General features: G+C 29.8%; 1 protein-coding gene and 1 long non-coding RNA gene across 2 annotated transcripts; one reads left to right on the forward strand and one right to left on the reverse strand.

Annotated features, from left to right (window-relative positions):
* Window positions 1-261: 261 nt before the first annotated feature.
* On the forward strand, window positions 262-1,963 carry LOC137816657 (uncharacterized). Its single transcript, XR_011081841.1, has 2 exons — window positions 262-470; window positions 1,654-1,963. It is a non-coding gene; the product is annotated as an uncharacterized lncRNA (long non-coding RNA).
* Window positions 1,964-3,735: 1,772 nt separating this feature from the next.
* Window positions 3,736-8,893, reverse strand: LOC137816654 (uncharacterized). The gene is made up of 12 exons (XM_068619889.1): window positions 8,643-8,893; window positions 8,505-8,566; window positions 8,263-8,313; window positions 8,158-8,184; window positions 7,718-7,822; window positions 6,856-6,963; window positions 6,619-6,690; window positions 6,482-6,532; window positions 5,764-5,826; window positions 5,557-5,681; window positions 5,132-5,339; window positions 3,736-4,747 (listed from the first exon to the last, which is right to left on the reverse strand). Exons 1-12 carry the CDS (start codon window positions 8,731-8,733, stop codon window positions 4,031-4,033), a joined length of 1,680 nt encoding a protein of 559 aa, XP_068475990.1. The 5' UTR covers window positions 8,734-8,893; the 3' UTR covers window positions 3,736-4,030.
* Between the last annotated feature and the right edge of the window lie 3,118 nt (window positions 8,894-12,011).

Consider the following 12,011-nt stretch of genomic DNA (forward strand, 5'->3'; position numbering starts at 1 on the left):
AAGAGACCTGAGAAACATGATAAGGGGTAAATAGATTTAGAATGTCGAGATGCCTTTAAGCTAGGGCTTACAAGATAGTAGGTAGCAGCAAAGGAATAAAGTGAACTTGTGGTTGGGGTTGTTGCATATGGATGCAGAGATCATAAAGTTAATTTTACTCTTCTTTTCTAATTTCTTTTTCCATATATATAAAAATTTTAAAATATTATATATTGATCAATGAGCAATGAAGATAAACCTACATTTATTCCCTGCATACGTAATGCAAACATTTCCTCTTTCTGGCCTATATATACCCTTCATCTCCCTCATCAGCTCTTCACACAAGGATTAGAAAGTGAACTTCTGTTGAATGTTAGAGAAAAAATTGAATGTTTGTTCTCTCCTCTTAATCCAGAAAAAAAGGGTGTTAATTATAGCTTATGCAGCAGTGATACACATCAGATTTCAGCAAATCAATGGAGATTATGGTAAGGGAGGTGACAGAAGAGAGTGAGCACACATGGTACTTTCTTGGATGATATAAGGTTTCATGCTTGAAGCTATGCGTGCTTACTCTCTATCTGTCACCCCATCACCATCTCTTTCTTTCTATCCTTTATTTTTCACTTTCTGTTACTATATGTGTATCTTTTTTTTTTCACTTTCCCTTCATATGCTATAAGTAACCCTAGCTATAGCCTTAGGCTCGTGTTGTCATATATCATTCAGTAGTATGCTTTGTGGGCATCACATTCCATGTCTCAGGTATGTATAGCTTGTTGCCATATATATGGATTTTTCTGTATTAGAATGAATTTGAACTGCATCAGTTTCCTCAAGAAAAGTACTTTTATTTCTGTTTGTCTGAGGCACTAATTAATTGACGAATTTTGATCTTTTATGCTCTCAGTTAGCCTAAGTTTAAGAGGTTTAATCACTGAATAAATCCTAGCAAGTGATATTCCATACTGTTAAGAAACAAACAGTTTATTATGTGTGTATCAGATGGTAGTTTACATATAAGATTCTATTGAAAACCCATCCTAATTTTCTTTCATTTTACTCATGATTTTACCAGATTAACTGCTAGGGTTTAGGGGATTCTCAGTTAAGAAGAAAATTAATCAGCAGAGATATGGAATTGTGACGAAAAATGGGATTCTTTGTAGTAAATGAACTTGGTTTTGCAGAAGTATAGATTTAACTGAAATTAAATCTTGACTTTGGTTAGATAGTATCTGGTATATATGTGCTCATCTCTCTTTTATTTATTTATTTATTTTAAATTTGGGATTGAACCCACAAGTACTTTTGCAGTTGAATTGAAATCTATGAACTACAATCTTTCAAAAAAGTAAAACATACCAGTTAAAATGAGTATTATTTTTTTTGTCTGTAAGTGTTTCTATGCATTTTTTACACGAACAGTACTCTACTATTCATCTCTCTTTCTAATGGTGTATTATTAGTCCTTTAGAGTATTATATCGTTATATCAGAATATGATTTTTATGGAATGGTAATTTTTTTGGTAAGGGTTGGCGTAATCAATATTTAACTTTATAATTCATACTCTCAGACCTTCATGGAATATCTGAGTTACTTTCTTTACTCTAGGGTTCTAAAGCACAGCATTTGTTTTCGCTAAATATAAGTTCTATGTCACTTTCAGGTTGTAAAAGGTCTTGTTGATGAAATGGAGTGCAGACAACTGAAATCCTCCAGCAAAAAGCTTGGTGGGAAATTAAAACAAACCATGTGTATTTTCTATATCTTTAGGGTTGATAAAAAAATACCTATGGGGAAAAGGGGTTGTTCTGGTTGTTAATTTATCTTGTTATATATATGTCAAAATGATAAATGTGTAATTTTTACCTTACCAAATGGTAGCATATGGATAATAAAGATCTATATATATACACAATCATGTTATTGTAATCAATACTTTGATCAAATATACATGCACCATTGCATGCTAAAAATGCACAAACTATGCTAATTGTATAGGGTTTGCTCATATATATTAAGGGTACGTGAAGGAGAAACAGTTTTAAGAGAGAAAAGTTAATTCTTTTTCCTACATTTGATGCTTGTCTATTTCACAAAAGTATATTAACAAGATTCCAAGTTAAATCAAACAGAACTATAATTAATCTAGCCTTATTACATGCATAAACAGAAAGAATAACATAAAATAGACATAACCAAAAATGAAAGTAGTGGAAGCAGATGTAATTAACTATCCGGTTAATCTTTATTAATACGAGTGTCCTTCTGCATGTGACCAGAATTTCATGTAGAGCAGTAAAATAAACAATTTTCTGAGCAAGCTCCACTAATGGGAGTGTAAGTTTATATCTTTGGATTTGAGCTGCATTTGCTTCCTTTCTTTTAAGCATGAATTCTGACCAGAGCAATAAACAATAAGCCTGTATATGTACTGTTAAGCATATTAATTAGGTGATTAATTATAACTATCTACACACAATGTTGAGCATATATATCAGAAGTAACCATGTAACTTTTTAATACTATAATGACTTTAATGGCAGAATTTGGCCTTCAAATACTATAATTGATTTAGTTAAACCCTTTATGATATGAAAACTCACAATATTTAAATGATGACTAAAAAAATATTAAAATCAAGCTAATTAAAATACTTTTAGATCCGTATTTGCTAGTAAGAAGCCCACAGAAAACTGACATGCCTATTTTCTTTGGCTAAAACCCCTTATAAGCTGCTGAAGATTAAATAGCATCTATTATATTTAAACAAAGAAATTTTCAATGGAACAGTACTCCTCTCCTTATTGTAATGTAAAGGTAAATAGAGTGAGGTGCACCCTATGCAAATTTATATATATATATATATATAAGCACCGAAGAATATGTGTGCATGCAGCCAGGAATAAACAGTTCATAGAACATGAACATACTTTTTAGTCTTTTCATAACAAAAGAAATAATATATGCTTTAATTTAAATAAAAAGTGAATGTGCAAAGTGATGAATTCAATGGACAGTTGCTTGAGTGGTCCTTGTTTTCATTTCTTTACTTCTGAAATTTCAGCCGCACGAAACAAGGTAAGTTCATACAGAAAATGATTACACAAATTGTTAGAACTTTAGTCAATATACTATTATCTAAAATGAATAATTGGTCATTTTCACTGCTCTGATTTATTCTTTCTGACAAATGAATTTGAATTTGAATATCTAAATTTATCAAGTACTTTCTGAGTTAAAATCTTAAGCAATAATGTTGCCAAAGACATGTTATAAAAAAAGGTAAATTCAGACAGTTATACTTTTAGTGTTATATGTTTAGTTTTGTATGGTGAGTATATTTTCTGTGCTGGGTATGTAACTAATGAAATATTAAGATGGATGTTTTGTAGAAGGATTGAAACACCCAAAAGTTCCATTTATGTAAAAAAATTACTTGTTTACCAATGAAAAATCACTAAAGCTAGTTATCATAAAAATGAAAAATCTTATTGTACATAACCTATAACAGAATTAAAAAGTTAAAACTTTTACAATGTTAGTATATTCACACTAAATTCAAAGTAGAATGTTTAAAAAATTCATTTGAGCTTTATTTCAGTTAGTGTTACCATGTAGAATCAATAAGCTTTAATTTAGAAGCTAGAACTGTACCATACCATGTTTGTTTTCGCCAATTCTGCAAACGATTCCTCTTAAAATTCTAAAAGATCTTGCCTATAAAATCAGTAATTGAGAATCATAATTACTAAACCAAAAAGTAATCCTTTTGTATTTCCAAGAGCATGATGCAGGGTGCATAACCACCATGTGCTGTCTAATGCCCCCATGTGGGGAGCACAGCAAAGAAAAATTATAAATGAAGAAAAAGAAAACAGAATTCTCTTACTAAACTCCTCATCAAATAAAAAACTTGTACAATGCGTAGACGTATTGTCAAGTAATGAATCAACTAGGAAGTTACACTCTAATTCTCACTTTTAATGAAGAGAAGAATGAAGAAACCAATTTGCACTCAAGCTACAATGCTAAACTGAATATCAGTCCTTGCAGAAGAGCAAGATGTTCAATGCTGTACTAGGAAGATCATCTTTTAAACCATTGTCAATAAACCATTTGTCTATAATGCTATGAGACAAATTACTTGAAGTTTCAGCAGGCCACTTGTCAACTAATCTAAACCCGAAATGCTCTGCAGCGGAAAGTAAGGTAGGTTCGTCTACTCGGCGAAAGATGTGGCAAAGAATAAGTGCAGGAATATTATCATCTTCATGGCTTCCATTAGTAGCAATCAGTTCTTTTGCAGTTGCAAACAAAGGCAATATGGCTTCAGGAATGTATGTCACATCTGTGCCAATGATGACATCAAACCCTCTATTGCTCACTACTTCCTTTATGCTTTCTATGTGGTCTTTGTTTCCCCACTCCAATCTTTTTGTGGTTAGTTTAGTCAGCAATGATGGCTCAATGTTAGATGCAACATTTTTGGCCAGGAGATCAAGTGCAAAACCATCACCGTCGGTTGCAACTACTAGATCAGCATCTCTAGCAGCAATCATTGAGCAGATACCTCCGCTGCCACACCCCAACTCCAATATTTTTTTCCCTGCAACAATGCTGGGATTTTCTGCGAGGAGAGAAGCCATCAACCGGGCCGATTCCCACAGCATCAAACCCGTTGACTTGCAGGTATGTTGGTACTCTTTTGAAAGTAAACTAATCTTGAAATTCCAGCCTCTAAGGTTGATCTCAATGATCTAACAGGAAAAACTCAGGTGATGAAAAGTGGAAAGGCTAATATGTTGAAGAGAAATAGATCTCAATAAAAACATCAGTATCAAAAAATAAGCCAAAAAGAGCTTTTGTTGATGACATATATTCAACTAATAAATAAAAATTGAGAATAATACTGAAGGAAAAATAGTCTTCCCATTTTGAAAAAAAAATCATACAAAAATTACTGAAAGCGGAAAGAAAAAGGCCTTCTCAAACGCCAACAGATAAGCAATTTTTGTACATCTGAAAGAACTAACCTCAGATGGGATACGTTTGGATACTAAGAAAAAACGATTACTGGAATCTGATTAATTTTTGTTAGAACTAAAGAACCAGTAATGATTGAGCAACGGTGAGAACGTTACCTCATACTCACTGGAAGGTAAGACTCCAAACATGTCAAATGCCACACCCTCAGACAAATCAACTGCAGAGTCATTTAAACCATCATTCAAATTATTTTGCTTGATTTCCTTGTCGACATTATCACCATCAAGATTACAAGCCTCAGCTTCTTGGCTTGAAGACAAGTTGGAACTATCTGATACGCGAAATACAGCTTGGACCCATCGCCTAAAACCGAAAAACGAAAAGGGAAAACAGAAGAATAACTACAGTCAATGTGTTTGAGTGTGAAGGCAAACAAATGGAATCTCATATCTTTAAAAGCTAAACCCATAGAAGTTCAAGAAAGCATAGTATATGATAGGTTACTTAATGTAAAAACACTACACATATTGAACTATTATTACCGTATAAAATGACCAAAATGAGTGATAAAATATATTACCGATTCATTATCAACTCCCTTGAGCGGTTCTCAACTTGTTTGCAGCATACATGAAGTTTGTCAACATCAAAACCATTTTCTTTGAATAAATTTGTCAAGAACTCATTTGAAAAATAGTAAGCACGCTGGAAAGGAAACAAAGGGAATACTACTTTAGAAATAAAGTCGCTAAGTTACAAGTTAAGATGGGTCAAGCTGAAAACTTACAGTGCCGTCACCTCTAACATAAAAGTTTTCACTGATCTTTTGATCCTTGGTAGAGAACCTTTCCTATAGAACACAAAAATAGGTATAGAAACTGTCAAATACTCAAATAAAAAGAAATTCATCAAACAAAATTTGATATTCAACAGTTTTCCTTTCCAACACCAAAATGCTAAAATTGAAATGGTAACTAGTTTCATTTCAAGATTCACCGTATTTTAGTTAAGGAATAATGGTCTAAAAGTTTCACATTGAATGAGAAAGATGTAGTATAGAATTGCCCCACCTTAGTATAAACATAGCTAAAACCAAAAACTAAAGAGATTAATATTTAAATCATTTTAATATTGAAAGTTTTAAAACAGTAAGAACTATATTTGGATTTTTCCGGTTACCCACAAAAGAAAAATTTTTATTTTCAGATCAGTATCTCTAATATCACTATAAGTATCATCTTTATGTAAAAACTTAGTAAAAATGGCTACTTTTTGGCTTTTCTGGAATGAATCAGAATATTCTTGCTTCTTTTTTCCCTCCAGTCGTTCTAATTTGGCAATAAATTTGTAAGACCATTTCGTTGATTCCAATACAGTTAGTTCTATTTTTATTTACCATTGTTTTATAAATAATTATCAGAAGAAAATAAATTGGATAATAAGTGTGTGCTTTTGAATTTTCTTTCTGTTAGATCTAAAAATATAAAGTCCAATAATAAATCCACCTGAGCAAGGTCCCCAGTTGCATAGTCTCGGAACAACACATATCCATCTGGCTGCAATTGGAGAAAAGGTATGACTTTCATCACATGCAAACGAGTTATCCATCAAGAATTCTGGAACATAATCAATTCTTTCATACCTTGATAACCTTTCTAACATTTTGCAAAACTATAGGCATCTTTTCTGGGGACACTGCAGACAACATAAATATCTGCTTACCATGTCAGCTACAAAAACAATTACTAATTGCCAATAATAAGTGTACAAAAACTATCTGAACTAATAGCTTGCAACAAACAAAAGCAAAATTGATCACATAGTCACTCCAATATACGTTAACTTAAAGATTTAAACTTCCATTCAGAATTTCAGATACCATTGTAACAATATCAACTGAAGATGGAAGAATCTCTTTGCACAGATCATCAGCTGTCAAATCAGAGACAAAAGCACTGATATGGGATTCCTTGTAGTCTTCGTGTGTCTGCAAAAAAGAAAACAAGATTGTTCTCACTAGATGTATCTAAACTAAAAGTATTACATTTCTTTATTTTTATAACAGAATAGATAAGCTATACAAACTCGTTCCTTTTAAACCAAAATAAAGTGTGCCCTTTTATCAAAGAAAGAATTAAAAACTACTAAGGCTTAAAGTTAGCTGATCTGTAGAAGAAGAGCACCACGTGGAACATTCTAAAGGGACAAAAGTTGTAATATTCCACCACCAACATCCTAATGAATAACCTGTGTAAAAGAGGAAGTTTCCACAATTTATACCCATAATGTGGCATTAAACCACAGATTAGGATGATTCCTCAATGTCTGCCTATTTGACAAAACATGATTTAGATAAAGTTACAAAAACTTGTGTGAATATACATTTCTCTGCATAATGAACCTGACCAGAAATATTCACACTAAGAGAGATCTGTTAAGGAAATCAAAAAGGGTAAAAAGAACAGGGAGATCTCCATTGATGGACCACAAGTAAATCATACAAGTGAACTTGATATTATATATAACCCAAAACCTTGGCATTACATTATGTTGCTCAAATCGTCATTTTTACACCATGTGAGACTTCTTACTGACACTTGCACACAAGATAAATACTGAATAAAGATGCGCATAAGATAAAGACTGAATAAAGAAGCACAGAGCCAAGTCAAGTCACATACAATTAGATATACAAACAAATGATGATTGGACATACAGTTTACCAAAAGGAGTTTTCTAACCTTAACCAACTCAACAGCTCGCGGTGAGAAATCACAAGCATACACAAAAGCATCTGGATATGATGATATCACGGGAAAGGTAGTATTTCCAGCTCCACAACCAACCTGTTTAGCATACACCATCACTTGTTAAGAAACTAACTACACCAAGGACCTCCTGGAGAGGAGCATAAACAGAAAATGAACTTCGTCAATAAATAACCACTACAAATATCGCAACTGATAAGTACAAGTGTAGAAACTAAATGCAGGAAGGTTCTATCTGCACGATCGCAGTATGGTTCATGCAAAACTTACAATCAGAATAACAAATACATTAATCTAATTGTAAGATTGTGGCATGCGTATATGCTCAACACTATAATTCCTGAGTAATTTAAACAATAAAGGATAAACTTATAAACCACAGAAGCAGAAAGTGCATGATCAGGAATATATACCTCCAAAATCACTTTCTTTCCTCCTCCCTGAAAATTGAAAATCACTTAAGCCATTACAACACAAACCAAACTAAATAAATGAATATAGTATTTCCTTTCACTCACAGAAAAGTACTCGCCCCATTCCTTATCCAAGTAGTGCCGATCTTTGAAAAACTGAAGAAATGTAGTATTACGAAAGTCAAATGACACACAACAAATTCATTGAAAACTAAACAATTAAAGTTATCCAGTTACATCAAAAGACACCACCAACAAGAGGAAACCATGTATATTGGAAACACAAGTGAGCACCAAAATTTGCATTAACAGAGAACACAAACACACAAGTACTAAGAAAAACTAACCCTGTCCTTGTGGCGTTTGTAGAAAACATCCCAATACCTCTTGGCCTCTCTTTCATATTTTTCTGTAAACAAAAAACTTCAAAATTAAACTTTATTTTTCATTTGGGTAGAGGAATTTCAAATGGGATAGAGAGTTACCTCTCCAGAAAGGTGAGACCCCAGAATTTGTATTGGGATAAATTTGCAGCCTTTGGGTTTGGGGTGGAGATTTTTGCTCCCCTGAAGCCATTGCAATGCCTATTTTGTGAATGTTTGCTTATACACAAAGAAGCGTTGGAAGAACAAGTCAGATCAAACCTTTGTTTCAATGAAATTGGATTTACTTCAAAACCTAGCATTTGCTAGTGGTGAAGCTTCGGGATTTATCCCTCTTTCTCCCGAGATTTTATACATTTAATTAGTTAATTAATTTGTTTATTATTGAATTGAAATTTAGGATCATCAGAGGCTAAAGTTACAGTTTTTATATATCATATTACCTCTTTTTATTAAAAAAAAAATGTGTGTGTATTATTTACCATTGTATATATTTTTGTTGTTGTAATATTTATAATCTATGAGAATATATAGAATGATTTTCTATTTTGGTATATATATTTTACATCTTTATTTTATTTTTAATAATATTTCAAAATTTTAGAAAAGGAAAATAGTTGTCAAAAGCTTAAAAATAACTACATTCTTCCACTCTCAAAGATCTTACAAATCATTCAAATTTTTATGCAATACTCATTACTTTTTATTTAATAGTTGTTATTAATATTATTTTTGAAAAAATATAAAGGTGTGAAGTATTTCTTTTTCACTAATAGATTAAAAGATAATTATGTTTAATATTAAAGCATTTTGTAAAATTTAATATATGTTTATCTCTCTTTTCCAAAAGGTAATAGCACTTTTTGTCTCTAAAAACCTTTAGGGTTTTATTTTTTTTAAAATTTTAGTGAACTACTATTTATTACTAATGTAAATTTTTAAATTACTAGTTTGCTATAATATATAGTATACTACTTTTTATTATTATTTGTAAAATTACACTATCTTAAGATAAGATAAAGTGTTATTATTAGTTGTCTAAGTTTAATTTATTAGTTAAAAATTTAAGAAAAATATTATTGAAAGTAGTATAAATTTTAATTTAATAAATATATCTTAACACCATGTGGAAGTTTTACACGTACTTTATAATTGTCAACATTTTACAATAAGCAAAGAACATTATCATTATTAAATGTACTCCAAATTTGAAAAACAACAAGGTTTTGGAGTGGAAATTATAAGAACAAGAAACTGTAGGGGAAGGAAAATAGTATGATGAAGAAGGATTTCAAATATCTATTATATCAGTTTTATATAGAAAAGAGAATGGTTGATTTTAGTTGTTTGAATAATTTAAGTTTAAATAATTTATTTTATAGGAAATATGAATAATCTATTTTTATTATCTTTGATTGAAAAATAAAGAAGAAGAAAAAATCATGTTGAAATCATTAATAAGTAAAGAAAATGGGAAAACATATTAAAGTAAAAATATCTATTATATCAGTTTTATAAGAACAAGAAACTGTAGGGGAAAGAAAATAGTATGACGAAGAAGGATTTCAAATATCTATTATATCAGTTTTATATAGAAAAGAGAATGGTTGATTTTAGTTGTTTGAATAATTTAAGTTTAAATAATTTATTTTATAGAAAATATGAATAATCTATTTTTATTATTTTTGATTGAAAAATAAAGAAGAAGAAAAAATCATGTTGAAATCATTAATAAGTAAAGAAAATGGGAAAACATATTAAAGTAAAAAAAAAAAAAAAGTTGTGATAACATATATATACTGTATTTGAATTGTAAGTATATTTATCTTCTTTTTAAGTGTGCATTTTATTGTCTAAAAAACCAATTTTTTTTTTGAAGTTCGACCTCATTATAATCCTACAGAAGACCTTAAGATTCATGTTTTAATGTGATTGTGATATAATTGTGAAATGAAATGCAACTGTGATTTGTTAAGATTTAGTGGAATTTGAGATAAATACTTACATGTGAGAATATGAGAAGAAATTCCTTGATAAATTGTCATTTCATTATTTAGTTGTTATCATGGAAGTTGGTTGTATATATATCTTGTTGTATTTGAAGTTTGAAACACCATACGTTTTTTAATTTAATCTCTTGTTAGTAAATAAAGTTGTTTTGATATTTAAACTCGAATATGATTCATTTACTTTGCTTGAGGACAAGTAAGATTTTCTGTGTTGGAAGAGTTGATAAATGTTATAATTCAGTAATATTTCATGCAAAATCATAAGCACTTATGGACTTTAATTGTTAATAGAGTTAATTAAACCTCTAATTTAGGAGTTTGAACCTTTTTACATATTTTTTGAATTATAAGATGAATAAGAACGATTTATTCTTAAGTTTGTGCTAATTTCATAAATTTAGGGGAAAATCGAGATAAAAAGGGCTAAAGAATAATGAATTAGTTAAAGACAAGATGAAAAGATAAAGTTGGATTTTTTTTTCGTGAAACTCGCTTAAGCAAACAACATTTCGCTCGAGCAAAATGTCACTTAACTCAAGCCCAATTAGGTTAAATAGAAAGTGTGAGCCAAGACGTAGATGTCATTGGAGGATATTGAGAGATAGAAAACCCTAGAGGAGGCTGCCGTTAGAGAGAAAACACCTTGATCTTATTTTCTTACTTTCCATGCTTGTAATGTCCAATGTGAGTAACTAATTCTTCCTTTTGGGATTGAAAATAGTTTGTTTAAACTTTTATATATTGAAGTGATATTTATTTATAATATTGTGTTTTTGATTGATATTATCATTTTATTCTTAAAGTTTGAAACTTTATTCATAATTTTGATTCTTAAGTTTGACTGAAAATTACTTCTAAGTTTGAGAAAGATAAACCTCAATCACAATTTTCCCAATTAAATCATCTACTTTATTTTTATTTAATTTTTTACAAATTCATGATACAAACAACCTTTCAGACAAACTTTTACACATTTTCTTATATTTAATGAATGTTATAATTGAGATTTTATAACTATTTATTGTAAGTTCGATATCCGTTGGAATAAAGTTATAAGAAAAAAAAAATAGTGTATATACTTTAGAAAAGAACTACAAAGAAAACAATATTACACCACTTTTGATCATCATGACCATTCATAATATATATATATATATATATATATATTAAACATTATATATGACTTTTTTATTGATGGTAAAAAGATTTTTTTTATCAATACAAGTTAAAAAAATTAGTTGTATGACATTTTTGTAATTAATATTATTGAGATAATTTATCGATCGATATATACTAAAGTTATTTTGTTGGTTTTAGAATTTTCTTAATTAATATTAATTAAAATATTTTTATGTGAATAATAATTTCTAAATATTATTATTTAATAATAATTAAAAAATATTTAAATAAATAAAAATAAAAATTCAATAAATTTAATTTTTTTATCTAAATTTTTTTTTAA

This window comes from Phaseolus vulgaris, chromosome 1 (assembly GCF_000499845.2).
Source record: "Phaseolus vulgaris cultivar G19833 chromosome 1, P. vulgaris v2.0, whole genome shotgun sequence".
In the NCBI taxonomy this organism is placed as follows: Eukaryota; Viridiplantae; Streptophyta; class Magnoliopsida; order Fabales; family Fabaceae; genus Phaseolus; species Phaseolus vulgaris.

Excerpts from the sequence above, each read along its gene's own strand:
- LOC137816654 (XM_068619889.1), bottom strand. The coding sequence starts at position 8,733 with ATGGCTTCAGGGGAGCAAAAATCTCCACCCCAAACCCAAAGGCTGCAA. Across the intron at positions 7,823-8,157 it reads GAAAGAAAGTGATTTTGGAG|GTTGGTTGTGGAGCTGGAAA; the intron begins GTATATATTCCT and ends TATGCTAAACAG. Across the intron at positions 5,682-5,763 it reads ATGTTAGAGGTGACGGCACT|CGTGCTTACTATTTTTCAAA; the intron begins GTAAGTTTTCAG and ends TTTCCTTTCCAG.